The sequence below is a fragment of the Bufo gargarizans genome, chromosome 1 (genome assembly GCF_014858855.1).
Source record: "Bufo gargarizans isolate SCDJY-AF-19 chromosome 1, ASM1485885v1, whole genome shotgun sequence".
Classification (NCBI taxonomy): domain Eukaryota; kingdom Metazoa; phylum Chordata; class Amphibia; order Anura; family Bufonidae; genus Bufo; species Bufo gargarizans.
Genome location: NC_058080.1, coordinates 517,728,966 through 517,747,326, shown reverse-complemented (window position 1 = coordinate 517,747,326; position 18,361 = coordinate 517,728,966). Strand labels below are relative to the sequence as shown.

The window sequence follows — 18,361 nt, the reverse complement described above, 5'->3', positions numbered from 1 at the left end:
TTATTCTTTGCAAAATAGCTCAAGTTCAGTCAGATTGGATGGAGAGCATCCGTGAACAGCAGTTTTCAAGCCTTACCACATATTCTCTGTGGGATTTAAGTCTGGATGTTGACTGGGCCATTGTAACATATGAATATGCTTTGAGCTAAACAATTCCATTGTAGCTCTGGCTGTATGTTTAGTGTTATTGTCCTTTAGGTAGGTTTAAAGTAGGACCTGCCTGACTGAGACCACCTTGGTGCGGGTAGGTGGGCACAGATGTGTTTTGATCAAAATATATTGTCTAAGAGTCTCAGATTTTATAATTAGAGTGAAGGCTATATATTCTGTCTCTATATCTATATATATCTATATATCTATATATCTATATATATATATATATATATATATAAATTGTTTGCATCTATTGTTTTAGTGCATTATTTTCTGTGACTTTATAAATGTAGCCATGCACATCCACATATTTACTTATGTTTTGTATCTCTTCTCCGTGAATTCCTAGGCCTTCTTGACTTCTTAGACCTTCTTTCAAAAGTGTCTTTCTTCCTGCCATTCTTCCATAAAGGCCAGATTTGTGGAGTACATGACTAATAGTTGTCCTGTGGACAGATACTCCCACCTAAGTTGTAAATTTCTGCAGCTCCTCCAGAGTGACCATGGGCCTCTTGACTGCCTCTCTAATTAGTGCTTTCCTTGCCTGGGCTGTCAGATTTGGAGGATGGCTATGTCTTGGTAGGTTTGCAGTTGTGCCATACTCCTTACATTTTCGATTGATGGATTGAACAGTGCTCTGTGAAATGTTCAGAGCTTAGGATATATTTTATATCCTAACCCTGCTTTATCCCTGATCTGGTGTGTTCCTTGGTTTTCATGATGCTGTTTGATCACCAATGTTCTTTAACAAACCTCTGAGGCCTTCACAGAACAGCTGTAGTTATGCTGAAAATAAATTACACACAGGTTGACTCTATTTACTAATTAGGTGGTTTCTGAAGGCAGTTAGTCACGCTGGATTTTATTTAGGAGTATCAGAGTGCAGGGGGGCTGAATACTAATGCATCAGATTTTTATTTATTACATTTTTTTAACACCATGTATTATTTCAAGTCACACATACTTGCTACTTTGTGTTGGTCTATCACATAAAATCCCAATAAAATACGCTTAAGTTTGTGGGGGTAACAAGAAAAAAAGTGGACAAGTTCAAGGAATATGAATACTTTTTCAAGGCACTGTAGCAGCAGCACATACTCCCTAGGATGCAGGTGCCCATTGAGTTATGATAATGAATAAACAGCACTTTAGTTTGAATGATCTTTGTAAACCAGAATGTATATTTAATATGATTTGTATAAAGCAGATTAGATCATTTTAATAGACACATCTTTTTATCAGTTTTGGTCCATTTACTTATGATTTGGAGGGATCCTACTAATCTGTAGACAATATATAGAGTTAATATAACATTATCCTATAAGTGGAGTACATAAAGCATCACGTGACGTTTTGTTGCATTCATCATGATTCGACTGTGTATCTACTTGATATCTCAGCAACAATGTTTGAATGCAGACATATGCCCGCTGCAGCCAATCAGTGGTGAGCAGTGGTGACCTCAAAGATGTCTCAGGAGCGGAATTAATGGTGCATATATACACTCACCTAAAGAATTATTAGGAACACCTGTTCTATTTCTCATTAATGCGATTATCTAGTCAACCAATCACATGGCAGTTGCTTCAATGCATGTAGGGTTGTGGTCCTGGTCAAGACAATCTCCTGAACTCCAAACTGAATGTCAGAATGGGAAAGAAAGGTGATTTAAGCAATTTTGAGCGTGGCATGGTTGTTGGTGCCAGACGGGTCGGTCTGAGTATTTCACAATCTGCTCAGTTACTGGGATTTTCACGCACAACCATTTCTAGGGTTTACAAAGAATGGTGTGAAAAGGGAAAAACATCCAGTATGCGGCAGTCCTGTGGGCGAAAATGCCTTGTTGATGCTAGAGGTCAGAGGAGAATGGGCCGACTGATTCAAGCTGATAGAAGAGCAACGTTGACTGAAATAACCACTCGTTACAACCGAGTTATGCAACAAAGCATTTTCAGCATCCCAACCTCTTGAGCATCCATAGTCACAAGAACATGACGGTGGGGAACGGCAATTAGTGCTTAATGAGGTGGATGATGATGAGACACAGTTGCCAATGAGTCAACCGCAATTACTGTCTCAAGAGGTTGATGAAGAGGATGAGACACAGTTGTCAATCACTGAGGTTGTGGTTAGGTCAAATCAAATCAAGATGATGATCAGAGTGAGGAAGTGGAAGAGGAGGTGGTGGACGATGAGGTCACTGACCCAACCTGGGAAGGTGAAAAGCCGAGTGAGGACAGCAGTACAAAGGTGGAAGGATCTGCAGCACTGCAACAGGCTGGAAGAGGCAGTGGGGTGGCAAAAGGGAGAAGGCGAGCCACACCAAACAGGCCTGCAACTGTTCCACGGAGCACCCCCTGGTGGAAATCTCCCTTGCCAAGGGGTAGATGTTCTGCAGTATGGCACTTTTTTGAGGAAAGTGTGGACGACAAAAGAATAGTAGTTTGCAACCGGTGCCACACCAAAATTAGCCAGGGTGTGAACACTAGAACCCTCACAACCAACAGCATGATCCGCCACATGGCATCCAAGCACCGTAATAAGTGGGACGAACGCCTAGGTCCACAATCTGTGTCTGCGATTCACACCACTGCCTCTTCTTCCCCTATGGTACGTTCTGGCCAATCGCCTGTCGAAGGCGCAGGCGAGAATGCCTACTGCCCTGCACCTGGACCTTCGCAAGCACCATCAGCAACCACATCCACTTCTTTGTCCCAGCGCAGCTTCCAAATGTCATTACCCCAGACATTTAAACGCAAGAGCAAATACCCAGCCACCCACACCCAGGCCATAGCACTAAATGCGCACCTTTCCAAATTACTGGCCCTGGAAATGTTGCCATTTAGGCTTGTCGACACTAACGCCTTCCGCAGCCTGATGTCTGTGGCCGTCCCGCGGTACTCTGTCCCCAGCCGCCACTATTTTTTTAAGTATGCCGTGCCCGCCTTACATAAACATGTTTCCCAAAACGTCACACGTGCCCTGACCAACGTAGTTGCTGGGAAGGTCCACTTAACCACAGACATATGGACAAGTGCATTTGGCCAGGGACGCTACATTTCCCTGACGGCACACTGGGTGAACATTGTGGAGGCCAGGAGCGAGTCGTACCATGGGATGGCACAGGTGCAACCGACGCTTCTCCTCCTCCCCACTTCCACCTCTGAATTATCCACGTGCAGCACCAGTCAGCCATCAACCGGTAGCTGGAAGCAGTGTAGCACTGCAGTGGGAAAGCGTCAACAGACCGTGCTGAGGCTGATACGCTTAGGGGACAAACAGGGGATAAGAGACCAGACTGAGCTGTGGCTCTCGCCACTCAACCTACAACCAGGCATGGTTGTGTCTGATAATGGCGGTAACTTGGTGGCAGCTTTGGAGCTCGGCAAGCTCAGACACATCCCATGCCCACGTCTTAAACTTAGTTGTTCAGCGGTTTCTCAAAACCTACCCCAATTTGCCTGAGCTACTGGTGAAGGTGCGCCGCGTGTGTGCACTTTTCCGCAAGTCATCGACAGCTTCAGCCACCGGTCAACGCTGCAGCAGCGCTTTAACTTGCCAGTAGGGATGAGCGAACTCGAACTGTATAGTTCGGGTTCGTACCGAATTTTGGGGTGTCCGTGACACGAACCCGAACCCGGACATTTTCGTAAAAGTCCGGGTTCGGGTTCGGTGTTCGTCGCGTTCTTGGCACTTTTGTGACGCTTTCTTGGCGCTTTTTGAAAGGCTGCAAAGCAGCCAATCAACAAGCGTCATACTACTTGCCCCAAGAGGCCATCACAGCCATGCCTACTATTGGCATGGCTGTGATTGGCCAGAGCACCATGTGACCCAGCCTCTATTTAAGCTGGAGTCACATAGCGCCGCCCGTCACTCTGCTCTGATTAGCGTAGGGAGAGGTTGCGGCTGCGACAGTAGGGCGAGATTAGGCAGATTAACTCCTCCAAAGGACTTGATTATTGATCGTTCTGCAGCTGTGGGTCATTGAGCTGCTGATACTCAATTGCTCACTGTTTTTAGGCTGCCCAGACCGTTTGTCAGTCACATTTTTCTGGGGTGATCGGCGGCCATTTTGTGTCTTGTGGTGCGCCAGCACAAGCTGCGACCAAGTGCATTTAACCCTCAATGGTGTGGTTGTTTTTTGGCTAAAGCCTACATCAGGGTGAAGCTGTCACACCAAGTGCATTTAACCAGCAATAGTCTGTTTATTTTTTGGCCATATACTACATCAGGGGCAAGCTGCGCCTGTCACCAAGTGCATTTAACCCTCAATGGTGTGGTTGTTTTTTGGCTAAAGCCTACATCAGGGTGAAGCTGTCACACCAAGTGCATTTAACCAGCAATAGTCTGTTTATTTTTTGGCCATATACTACATCAGGGGCAAGCTGCGCCCGTCACCAAGTGCATTTAACCCTCAGTAGTGTGGTTGGTCAAGCTATCACACCAAGTGCATTTAACCAGCAATAGTCTGTTCATTTTTTGGCCATATACTAAATCAGGGGCAAGCTGCGCCCGTCACCAAGTGCATTTAACCAGCAATAGTCTGTTCATTTTTTGGCCATATACTACATCAGGGGCAAGCTGCGCCCGTCACCAAGTGCATTTAACCCTCAGTAGTGTGGTTGGTCAAGCTGTGACACCAAGTGCATTTAACCAGCAATAGTCTGTTCATTTTTTGGCCATATACTACATCAGGGGCAAGCTGCGCCCGTCACCAAGTGCATTTAACCAGCAATAGTGTGGTTATTTTTTGGCCATATCCCAGTCTAATTCTGTTAGTAAATCCATACCGGTCACCCAGCGCCTAAATACTAGGCCTCAAATTTATATCCCGCTAAATCTCTCGTTACCGCTGTCCTGTTGTGGCTGGGAAAGTTATTTAGTGTCCGTAAAAGCACATTTTTTGTTCTGGGTTGAAATACAATTCCCAATTTAGCAATTTCATAATTTAGTGGTTCCTGCTATATCAGAGCTATTTGAAATCTATCCCTAAAAGGGTATATAATATTCAAGGTGCACATAGGGTCATTCAGAATAACTTCACACACACGCTACTGTGCATTTCCAAGTCTAATTCTGTCACTAAATCCATACCGGTCACCCAGCGCCTAAATACTAGGCCTCAAATTTATATCCCGCTAAATCTCTCGTTACCGCTGTACTGTTGTGGCTGGGAAAGTTATTTATATCCCGCTGAATTTGAATACAATACATTGGGCCAAATAATATTTTTGTTGTTGTGGTGAACCATAACAATGAGGAAAATATCTAGTAAGGGACGCGGACGTGGACATGGTCGTGGTGGTGTTAGTGGACCCTCTGGTGCTGGGAGAGGACGTGGCCGTTCTGCCACATCCACACGTCCTAGTGTACCAACTACCTCAGGTCCCAGTAGCCGCCAGAATTTACAGCGATATATGGTGGGGCCCAATGCCGTTCTAAGGATAGTAAGGCCTGAGCAGGTACAGGCATTAGTCAATTGGGTGGCCGACAGTGGATCCAGCACGTTCACATTATCTCCCACCCAGTCTTCTGCAGAAAGCGCACAGATGGCGCCTGAAAACCAACCCCATCAGTCTGTCACATCACCCCCATGCATACTAGGGAAACTGTCTCAGCCTCAAGTTATGCAGCAGTCTCTTATGCTGTTTGAAGACTCCGCTGGCAGGGTTTCCCAAGGGCATCCACCTAGCCCTTCCCCAGCGGTGGAAGACATAGAATGCACTGACGCACAACCACTTATGTTTCCTGATGATGAGGACATGGGAATACCACCTCAGCATGTCTCTGATGATGACGAAACACAGGTGCCAACTGCTGCGTCTTTCTGCAGTGTGCAGACTGAACAGGAGGTCAGGGATCAAGACTGGGTGGAAGACGATGCAGGGGACGATGAGGTCCTAGACCCCACATGGAATGAAGGTCGTGCCACTGACTTTCACAGTTCGGAGGAAGAGGCAGTGGTGAGACCGAGCCAACAGCGTAGCAAAAGAGGGAGCAGTGGGCAAAAGCAGAACACCCGCCGCCAAGAGACTCCGCCTGCTACTGACCGCCGCCATCTGGGACCGAGCACCCCAAAGGCAGCTTCAAGGAGTTCCCTGGCATGGCACTTCTTCAAACAATGTGCTGACGACAAGACCCGAGTGGTTTGCACGCTGTGCCATTAGAGCCTGAAGCGAGGCATTAACGTTCTGAACCTGAGCACAACCTGCATGACCAGGCACCTGCATGCAAAGCATGAACTGCAGTGGAGTAAACACCTTAAAACCAAGGTAGTCACTCAGGCTCCCCCTGCTACCTCTTCTGCTGCTGCCGCCTCGGCCTCTTCCTCTGCCTCTGGAGGAACGTTGGCACCTGCCGCCCAGCAAACAGGGGATGTACCACCAACACCACCACCACCTCCGTCACCAAGCGTCTCAACCATGTCACACGGCAGCGTTCAGCTCTCCATCTCACAAACATTTGAGAGAAAGCGTAAATTCCCACCTAGCCACCCTCGATCCCTGGCCCAGAATGCCAGCATTTCTAAACTACTGGCCTATGAAATGCTGTCATTTAGGCTGGTGGACACAGACAGCTTCAAACAGCTCATGTCGCTTGCTGTCCCACAGTATGTTGTTCCCAGCCGTCACTACTTCTCCAAGAGAGCCGTGCCTTCCCTGCACAACCAAGTATCTGATAAAATCAAGTGTGCACTGCGCAACGCCATCTGTAGCAAGGTCCACCTAACCACAGATACGTGGACCAGTAAGCACGGCCAGGGACGCTATATCTCCCTAACTGCACACTGGGTAAATGTAGTGGCAGCTGGGCCCCAGGCGGAGAGCTGTTTAGCGCACGTCCTTCCGCCGCCAAGGATCGCAGGGCAACATTCTTTGCCTCCTGTTGCCACCTCCACCTTCTCGGCTTCCTCCTCCTCTTCTTCCACCTGCTCATCCAGTCAGCCACACACCTTCACCAGCAACTTCAGCACAGCCCGGGGTAAACGTCAGCAGGCCATTCTGAAACTCATATGTTTGGGGGACAGGCCCCACACCACACAGGAGTTGTGGCGGGGTATAGAACAACAGACCGACGAGTGGTTGCTGCCGGTGAGCCTCAAGCCCGGCCTGGTGGTGTGTGATAATGGGCGAAATCTCGTTGCAGCTCTGGGACTAGCCAATTTGACGCACATCCCTTGCTTGGCGCATGTGCTGAATTTGGTGGTGCAGAAGTTCATTCACAACTACCCCGACATGTCAGAGCTGCTGCATAAAGTGCGGGCCGTCTGTTCGCGCTTCCGGCGTTCACATCCTGCTGCTGCTCGCCTGTCTGCGCTACAGCGTAACTTCGGCCTTCCCGCTCACCGCCTCATATGCGACGTGCCCACCAGGTGGAACTCCACCTTGCACATGCTGGACAGACTGTGCGAGCAGCAGCAGGCCATAGTGGAGTTTCAGCTGCAGCACGCACGGGTCAGTCGCACTACAGAACAGCACCACTTCACCACCAATGACTGGGCCTCCATGCGAGACCTGTGTGCCCTGTTGCGCTGTTTCAAGTACTCCACCAACATGGCCAGTGGCGATGACGCCGTTATCAGCGTTACAATACCACTTCTATGTCTCCTTGAGAAAACACTTAGGGCGATGATGGAAGAGGAGGTGGCCCAGGAGGAGGAGGAGGAGGAAGAGGGGTCATTTTTAGCACTTTCAGGCCAGTCTCTTCGAAGTGACTCAGAGGGAGGTTTTTGGCAACAGCAGAGGCCAGGTACAAATGTGGTCAGCCAGGGCCCACTACTGGAGGACGAGGAGGACGAGGATGAGGAGGAGGTGGAGGAGGATGAGGATGAAGCATGGTCACAGCGGGGTGGCACCCAACGCAGCTCGGGTCCATCACTGGTGCGTGGCTGGGGGAAAAGGCAGGACAATGACGATACGCCTCCCACAGAGGACAGCTTGTCCTTACCCCTGGGCAGCCTGGCACACATGAGCGACTACATGCTGCAGTGCCTGCGCAACGACAGCAGAGTTGCCCACATTTTAACCTGTGCGGACTACTGGGTTGCCACCCTGCTGGATCCACGCTACAAAGACAATGTGCCCACCTTACTTCCTGCACTGGAGCGTGATAGGAAGATGCGCGAGTACAAGCGCACGTTGGTAGACGCGCTACTGAGAGCATTCCCAAATGTCACAGGGGAACAAGTGGAAGCCCAAGGCCAAGGCAGAGGAGGAGCAAGAGGTCGCCAAGGCAGCTGTGTCACGGCCAGCTCCTCTGAGGGCAGGGTTAGCATGGCAGAGATGTGGAAAACTTTTGTCAACACGCCACAGTTAACTGCACCACCACCTGATACGCAACATGTTAGCAGGAGACAACATTTCACTAACATGGTGGAACAGTACGTGTGCACACCCCTCCACGTACTGACTGATGGTTCGGCTCTATTCAACTTCTGGGTCTCTAAATTGTCCACGTGGCCAGAGCTAGCCTTTTATGCCTTGGAGGTGCTGGCCTGCCCGGCGGCCAGCGTTTTGTCTGAACGTGTATTCAGCACAGGCAGGGGGCGTCATTACAGACAAACGCAGCTGTCTGTCTACAGCCAATGTGGACAAGCTGACGTTCATAAAAATGAACCAGGCATGGATCCCACAGGACCTGTCCGTCCCTTGTCCAGATTAGACATTAACTACCTCCCCTTAACCATATATTATTGGACTCCAGGGCACTTCCTCATTCAATCCTATTTTTATTTTCATTTTACCATTATATTGCGAGGCTACCCAAAGTTGAATGAACCTCTCCTCTGTCTGGGTGCCGGGGCCTAAATATATGCCAATGGACTGTTCCAATGTTGGGTGACGTGAAGCCTGATTCTCTGCTATGACATGCAGACTAATTCTCTGCTGACATGAAGCCAGATTGTCTGTTACGGGACCTCTCTCCTCTGCCTGGGTGCTGGGCCTAAATTTATGAAAATGGACTCTTACAGTGGTGGGTGACGTGAAGCCTGATTCTCTGCTATGATATGAAGACTGATTCTCTGCTGACATGAAGCCAGATTGTCTGTTAAGGGACCTCTCTCCTCTGCCTGGGTGCTGGGCCTAAATTTATGAAAATGGACTCTTACAGTGCTGGGTGACGTGAAGCCTGATTTTCTGCTAAGACATGCAGACTGATTCTCTGCTGACATGAAGCCAGATCCTCTGTTACGGGACCTCTCTCCTCTGCCTGTGTGCTGGGCCTAAATATATGCCAATGGACTGTTGCAGTGGTGGCTGACGTGAAGCCTCATTCTCTGCTATGACATGCAGACTAATTCTCTGCTGACATGAAGCCAGATTGTCTGTTACGGGACCTCTCTCCTCTGCCTGGGTGCTGGGCCTAAATATATGCCAATGGACTGTTGCAGTGGTGGCTGACGTGAAGCCTCATTCTCTGCTATGACATGCAGACTAATTCTCTGCTGACATGAAGCCAGATTGTCTGTTACGGGACCTCTCTCCTCTGCCTGGGTGCCGGGGCCTAAATATCTGAGAATGGACTGTTCCAGTGGTGGGTGACGGGAAGCCAGATTCTCTGCTATGGGACCTCTCTCCAATTGATTTTGGTTAATTTTTATTTATTAAATTTTTATTTTTATTCATTTCCCTATCCACATTTGTTTGCAGGGGATTTACCTACATGTTGCTGCCTTTTGCAGCCCTCTAGCCCTTTCCTGGGCTGTTTTACAGCCGTTTTAGTGCCGAAAAGTTAGGGTCCCCATTGACTTCAATGGGGTTCGGGACGAAGTTCGGATCGGGTTCGGATCCCGAACCCGAACATTTCCGGGAAGTTCGGCCGAACTTCTCGAACCCGAACATCCAGGTGTTCGCTCAACTCTACTTGCCAGCTCTCCGGCTGTTGTGCGACGTGAGCACGCGCTAGAACTCCACATTCCACATGTTGGCCAGGCTTTGTGAACAGCAGAGGGCAGTAGTGGAATACCAGCTGCAACATGGTCATCACCTTTCCAGTCAGCTTCCGCTAATCAGAAGCGAGGAGTGGGCATGGATGTCTGACCTCTGTGAGGTTTTAAGAAACTTTGAGGAATCAACACAGATGGTGAGTGGCGATAACGCTATTATCAGTGTAACCATCCCACTTCTGTGTCTACTCAAACGCTCGCTGCTCACAATTAAGGACGACGCTTTGCATGTGGAAGAGGTGGAAATGGGGGAAGAAGACATTAGACAGGGTGATAGCCAGACCACCCTCAGTTCGTCTTCTCAGCGCGAATTGGACAATAAAGAGGAGGAGGAGGAGCAGGAGACGGTTGCCTCCGCTACAGAGGGTAGTACCCATGGAAGTTTAATTTAATCTGTTCAGCGTGGGTGGGCAGAAGAGGAGGAAGAGGCTGAGGAGATTGAGAGTGATTCTCCTGATGACGACAGCGAAGTCTTGCCTATTGGTACGCTGGCACACATGGTTGACTTCATATTAGGCTGCCTTTCCCGCGACCCGGGAGAGGGCAACACTCTCTAAAGCCTGGGACAGTTTCATGACACCCCTCCAGCACCCTCACCCTGATGTGCGGTCTAGTGTCACAAGGAGGGAAAGTTTTGGAAGATGGTAAAAGAGTACGTAGCAGACCGTCTCAGGGTCCTCAGTGATCCCTGTGCCTTAAAACTACTGGGTGTCCAAGATGGACACGTGGCACGAACTGGCGCTCTACTTGGAGGTGCTGACCTGCCCTGCCGCCAGTGTTTTGTACTTAATGCTGCTGATGGCATTATAAGCGTATCCGCCTGTCAACTGAAAATGCTGACAGGTTGACTCTTATAAAAATGAACAAGGCCTGGATTGCCCCAGACTTTTCGACTCCACCAGAGGAAAGCGGATGAACAAAGGCACTTTAAATGTGTTGTTTAATGTACTCAATAAACTGTATTCCCATGCATCCTTTCACCACAAAAAAGGGTATATGGTTAAATCTTCCTTTTCTCCTCCTCCTCTTCCATCCTATCAACATGCTTATTCGTCGCATATAATGCCCTCGCATATATATGCCCTTGCATAATTTTTTACAGGGTCAGCTCAGCTAATTTTTGGCAGCACTTGCACTTTATATACAAGTAAATATACAGGAAAGAATGTTTCTTAACTATTTTTCCTCTAAAATTGTTTTTTTTTTCCCATTTTAGTGCGTATTATTGTCAGTCTGTAAAAGTGGCATACTACTTGGACAACATGGTTCCCAGCAGCGACCCGGGAGTCCAAGATGCATCCAAACATCCTCCCCATGCTGTTTCTGAACCCTTTATGTGGTTTTTCCATCAATTTCTGACCTTTTCCTATGAACCAGGCACCCTCTCCTCTTCAGAGCAGGGGGTGCCTGGTTTAATGCTCGGGTTCTCCCATTGACTTCCATTATACTCGAGCATCCCGATGTGTTCGGCCAGAGCACCCAAGCACTTTGGTGCTCAATCAACACTACTCAGATCCCAAAACAGAGACACCTTGCTGCTGAGCCCAGCTGTCTTTTAAGGATTGCTAGGTGTTGTCAAAACCCCGACTGGCACTTAAAATCCAGTCCGGTGTTTGACCCCACCTGGCTGCAAATCAGCCCAGCAGCACACACTGGGAGGAAAATACCTGTCCTCCCAGACCATACACATTCACTGTGTCACAATATATGTAGCCTTTCACATGGGTGAATAAACACCATTTGTTTTTTACTTGGAGTGCTGTCCGGTTTTCCTATTTATATATATATATATATATACAGTGGATATAAAAAGTCCACACACCCCTGTTAAAATGTCAGGTTTCTGTGCTGTAAAAAATGACAACGATAAATCATTTCAGAACTTTTTCCACCTTTAATGTGACCTAATAAAATGTACCACTCAATTGAAAAACAAATTGAAATCTTTTAGGTAGATGGAAGAAAACAAACAAAAAAATATATATAATTTGGTTGCATAAGTGTGCACACCCTCTTTTAACTGGGGATGTAGCTGTGTTCAGAATTAAGCAATCACATTCAAAATAATGTTAAATAGGAGTCAGCATACACCTGCCATCATTTAAAGTGCCTCTGATTAACCCCAAATAAAGTTCAGCTGCTCTAGTTGGTCGCATCCCACAGCAAAAGCCATGGTCCACAGAGAGCTTCCAAAGCATCAAAGGGATCTCATTGTTAAAAGGTATCAGTCAGGAGAAGGGTACAAAAGAATTTCAAAGGCATTAGATATACCATGGAACACATTATCAAGTGGAGAAAATATGGCACAACAGTGACATTACCAAGAACTGGGCGTCTCTCCAAAATTTATGAAAAGACGAGAATAAAACTGGTTTGGGATGCTACCAAGAGGCTTACAGCAACATTAAAGGAGCTGCAGGAATATCTGGCAAGTACTGGCTGTGTGGTACATGTAACAACAATCTCCCATATTCTTCATATGTCTGGGCTATGGGGTAGAATGGCAAGACGAAAGACTTTTCTTACGAAGAAAAACATCCAATCCAGCCTACATTTTGCAAAAACACATCTGAAGTCTCCCAAAAGCATGTGGGAAAAAGTGTATGGTCTGATGAAACCAAGGTTGAACTTTTTGGCCATAATTCCAAAAGATATGTTTGGCCCAAAAACAACACTGCACATCACCAAAAGAACACCATACCCACAGTGAAGCATGGTGGTGGCAGCATCATGCTTTGGGGCTGTTTTTCCTCAGCTGGAACTGAGGCCTTAGTTAAGCTAGAGGGAATTATGAACAGTTCCAAATACCAGTCAATATTGGCACAAAACCTTCAGGCTTCTACTAGAAAGTTGAACATGAAGAGGAACTTCATCTTTCAGCATGACAACGACCCAAAGCATACAACATCCAAATCAACAAAGGAATGGCTTCACCAGAAGAAGATTAAAGTTTTGGAATTGCCCAGCCAGAGCCTGAATCTGATTGAAAATTTGTGGGGTGATCTGAAGAGGGCTGTGCACAGGTGATGCCCTCGCAATCTGACAGATTTGGAGTGTTTTTGCAAAGAAGAGTGGGAAAATCTTGCCAAGTCAAAATGTGCCATGCTGATAGACTCAAACCCAAAAAGACTGAGTGCTGTAATAAAATCAAAAGGTGCTTCAACAAAGTTTCAGTTTAAGGGTGTGCAAACTTATGCAACCATATCATTTTATTTTTATATTTTTTCTTCCCTCTACCTTAAAGATTTCAGTTGGTTTTTCAATTGAGTTGTACAGTTTATAGGCCACATAAGGCCCCTTTCACACGGGCGTTGCGGGAAAATGTGCTGGTGCGTTGCGGGAACACCCGCGATTTTTCCGCGCGAGTGCAAAACATTGTCATGCGCAAACCCGAACATTTCAGGTGACTACCTCTTGAAGTTCATCAAGAGAATGCCAAGAGTGTGCAAAGCAGTAATCAAAGCAAAAGGTGGCTACTTTGAAGAACCTAGAATATGACATATTTTTAGTTGTTTCACACTTTTTTGTTATGTATATAATTCCACATGTGTTGATTCATAGTTTTGATGCCTTCAGTGTGAATCTACAATTTTCATAGTCATGAAAATAAAGAAAACTCTTTGAATGAGAAGGTGTGTCCAAACTTTTGGTCTGTACTGTATATATATATATATATATATATATATATCACATGCTTTTATCTCTTTAGATTTCGGCTGTGATACTATTTATTGGTTGGCTACTGTTAAGCTTTGGAGCTGTACTTGTTCTGTCATGGACTGTTATTCCAGCTGGTCTATGTCAGAGAAGGCTCTGCACTCCAGCAAGACATACACAGATCATTGCAGGTAAAGAAATGTATTCTCATACCATTTTACATTCAAAAGTCCTTGCACTTACCAGGTACCCTTTAAGTTCAGGGTGTTTTGAGCTCAGCACAGAATAAAGTGGAAAGGGTACATGTAGGTGTTATTGAATGTAAATATATTATTTTTGAAAATGTTTTACAGGGAATCTATCATCATAAAACCCCTTTAATAAGAGGTTTAAAGTGACGTGCCAAAGTTATTGCTAACTGCAGCATCTCTCTGCTTAGGCTGCGTTCACACGTCAGTTAGTTGGTCAGTTATTTCCATCAGTTATTGTAAGCCAAAACCAGTAGGAAAGCCTACTCAGAGGTAAGGTAAAATGATTTGATTTGCACCTGTACTGTGTTTTTGACCCGCACCTGGTTTTGGCTCACAATAACTGATAGAAATAACTGAAGTGTGAACTCAATCACAGGAGGCAAGAATTAAAACTTAACTTTTAATACTACTAATTATAACAAGAGCCACTTCAAAGTACATCAAAAACAAATGAAAAACAAAAAATTATATCATATCCTCATTTCCACTCTGAGGAGACAGACAGTGGGGGCGCACGTGGTAACAAACTATCCCTACGAGGACCCTGATTAGTACCTCAACCCACAGGAACACCCTGATGGTGGGTGGCTCGTGGTCTCGTGTCTGCCCTGACTCACCCTCATATTACCCTAAACATCCCAACGCGTTTCCCCAAATATAGGTTCATCAGGGGAGAAATACTGGGTAACAATAAATAAAGAATAGAAAGATTATGATAAATCCAAAATGAACCAACCAAATAGAATGAAAATCAATACATAATTCAGAAATGTAAAAAATAATTATAGCAACATGATTGTTAATGCCCCAGATGATAAACAGAGGTGATTTATATCAACATGATTGTTAATGCACCAGATAATTAACAAAGGTGATTTCTCAATGCACAAGCAGATTATAGGCCAACACAGGGGCGTAGGTAAAGGCTCATGGGCCCTGGTGCAAGAGTCCAGCTTGAGCCCCCCTTACCTCAAACCTTTGTGCTGCATGAGGCAAAAATTGAAACTGCACCCACCCCCTCCTCCATACCAAACTCTTAACCTAACCCCTTCTGTCCAGCCAGAGCTCTAACTTGACCTGCATACACTTTCTATAATACCAGTGTCTTCTTATGAGGCACAAAGGTCTTTGGGCCCCTCAGGCTCCTGGGCCCGGTAGCGACTGCTACCTCTGCACCCCCTATAGCTACGCCCCTGGGCCAACATGATTAGTGCCAGACTGATCAAGACTCCGTGATTCCTTAAAGATAATTAAAGTAAACCATATATGCATAATTCATGACGTGTATCACTCACGATCAGCCCTCAGATACCAATACATATTGAATGCACAAAACTTGATTCAATAACCATATCATTTAGGAATGGCCCTCACCTTGCATATGAATATATGTTATATGCAAGGCATGTCCAGGTATTGCTATGATTATATAGTAAAATTCTTAGGTAACCTAGGAACAATATGCAAATAAATAGTATGCTCCTAATTACTCACGTGTAACTATTGATGAGTTGCAATGCACAGGATCACCGAGATAAATCACTCAAAGGTGGTCCATGGATAATGTGCATTAATCCTCATGGTGCTAGCAAAACAGGTGTCGCTACAACACCTACAATAGATACACTATTGTGGTCAAAAGACCTCTCACATGTCCCATGACTATGCTGGTGGCGATCAGGCTGGTGCATGGACCGATGTCTGGATGGAACGCATCCATCCAGACATCGGTCCATGCTTTAATTTACTAAAAGTATTTTTCTCTGATTCCTCATGTTTAACTTTGTATTTGAAAAATAAAAAAAGCTTTAAAAATGGAAAACCCACCTTAAAGGATTTACTGCAAACGTCTTGGTGCCAGATACCACAGAATGTCTTCAGAGGTCTTGTGGAGTCCATGCCTCAACAGATCAGAGTTTTTTTTGGCAGCATGCAGGAACTGACACGCCTATTCTTGTCCACAAAATGGAAAAGAATAGAACATGTTCTAGGTCCGCTGAACACATCTTTTCCAGACCCATTGAAATTAATGGGTCTGCATCCGATCCTCAAAAAATGTGGATTTTATGTGGACAGAAAATTCATATTTGTGTGAGTGCCCCCTTAAACAGGTGGTTTTAATGTTATTATTGATGGTCTATAATAGGCAGATATTTATTTTAAGCCTCAGCAGTTAAAACGAAAAAATGGGCTAATAATTTTCATTTCTCCCTCTCACACCATATCTGCAATATGTTCTGATTATTTTCTTCTGCTCTCTATTGACAGTGGCTGTTACAATTATTGGGCTACTCTTGTTTCCTGTCAGTCTTCGTTCCACATTTGCAAAACAGATCTGCAACTCTTCCCTGTCCTACAGAAGTGGCAGCTGCTCACTTGGCTGGGGTTACATGATGGCCATAATTACAGTGATGCTCGCTTGTTTTCTTCCCATCATTGGCCGTTACAATATAAATGAAATGAAGACAAAAGTACTGAGGTCCAAATTAACACAGCGTATGCTGGTTTGTGAAGAACATATGTACTAACTTTATCACTGCTAAAAGTGTTCATGCTGGATATTTCTGTTCTGTTGCTATAAGAGGGTAGAAGAACTATGTGTGGAAGGTGTGAAGATGTAATTGGACTGTAGTCAATCAAGCATGATATATATTGGCATGCAGTAGAATCCAAAATGATGTCTTATCCTTTTGATTTGGCACTGTTATTCTTCAGTCTTCCTCGCTGGTCTCTGCATATCCTTATTGGTCAAGTGTGGGCAATCCATCCATGGGGACATTATGTGCCAATAACCATGTTGGTACAGTATAGACTGCAGTGACCTTTTGTGTACAACACTTTCAGTAGATGCAATGGCATTAGGGCCAAGGCACAACACGTGACCGGGAAGACCTTTAGAGAAAAAAAAATGGTAGTACCAAGTTAGCATTTTTCTCATTTTTGTCTTATAAATTCAAGTGTTTTTAGAAAATATCAGAGACAATCCTTTCAAACTCAGTTTCAGAGGAGCTTTAAATAATTATGACTATTAATGCACATCCCATATACAGCAGGAGCCATAGCATATATTTCCAAGGAGTACATGCTGTTATCTTGCATACATCTGGGTATCAATATAAAAATTGCAAATGCAGTTTGATCAAAGTGGTTCTCAACCATTTGTAAAATCCTGAGGGGAACAAGTTCCATCCATTAAACCGCTGCAGGTCTGATTCCTGGGACTTTGGTTCTCATCGGACCAGAAGTGAAGACTACACATCCATCATTCATGTGACCCCTCAACTCAGCCAATCCTTGGCCTCAGCAGTCACTTGTGCTTGAATGACACATGACCGCTGGGGCCAGTGATTCATGTGAAAGATGGATGTGACTGTGACATCATCATTTCCAATCTGATGGGGACTGAAAGCCGGTGAAACCACGCACTGGAACAAATGAACCTTTAGCTGCTGAGTTAAGCATTTTTCTTTGTTTTGTTTTATAAGCCTACTCCCCTGAAGATTTTAAAAACTGTCAGACAATCCCATACAATATTAATAATTCACCACTCTTAATGTAACCAGCTCACAGAGACATGAATATCAACTCAACTACTATAACACATGAGACCAAACGTTTGTTTGCCTTTAATGAAAGGCCCATAACTAGGGATGAGCGAACTCGAACTGTATAGTTCGGGTTCGTACCGAATTTTGGGGTGTCCGTGACACGGACCCGAACCCGGACATTTTCGTAAAAGTCCGGGTTCGGGTTCGGTGTTCGTCGCTTTCTTCGCGCTTTTGTGACGCTTTCTTGGCGCTTTTTGAAAGGCTGCAAAGCAGCCAATCAACAAGCGTCATACTACTTGCCCCAAGAGGCCATCACAGCCATGCCTACTATTGGCATGGCTGTGATTGGCCAGAGCACCATGTGACCCAGCCTCTATTTAAGCTGGAGTCACATAGCGCCGCCCGTCACTCTGCTCTGATTAGCGTAGGGAGAGGTTGCGGCTGCGACAGTAGGGCGAGATTAGGCAGATTAACTCCTCCAAAGGACTTGATTAACTGATCGATCTGCAGCTGTGGATCATTGAGCTGCTGATCCTCAATTGCTCACTGTTTTTAGGCTGCACAGACCGTTTGTCAGTCACATTTTTCTGGGGTGATCGGCGGCCATTTTGTGTCTTGTGGTGCGCCAGCACAAGCTGCGACCAAGTGCATTTAACCCTCAATGGTGTGGTTGTTTTTTGGCTAAAGCCTACATCAGGGTGAAGCTGTCACACCAAGTGCATTTAACCAGCAATAGTCTGTTCATTTTTTGGCCATATACAAAATCAGGGGCAAGCTGCGCCTGTCACCAAGTGCATTTAACCCTC

General features: G+C 45.8%; 1 protein-coding gene across 1 annotated transcript in view; it reads left to right on the top strand.

The window, feature by feature from the left end:
• Nucleotides 1-17,632, top strand: part of TMEM211 (transmembrane protein 211) — a 41,094-nt gene extending 23,462 nt beyond the window's left edge. Inside the window, exons 3-4 of the mRNA XM_044288826.1 lie at nt 13,809-13,947; nt 16,276-17,632. Coding sequence (XP_044144761.1) covers nt 13,809-13,947; nt 16,276-16,535 — 399 coding nt within the window. The 3' untranslated portion in view covers nt 16,536-17,632. The remainder of the gene's footprint in view (nt 1-13,808; nt 13,948-16,275) is intronic.
• Nucleotides 17,633-18,361: the final 729 nt, after the last annotated feature.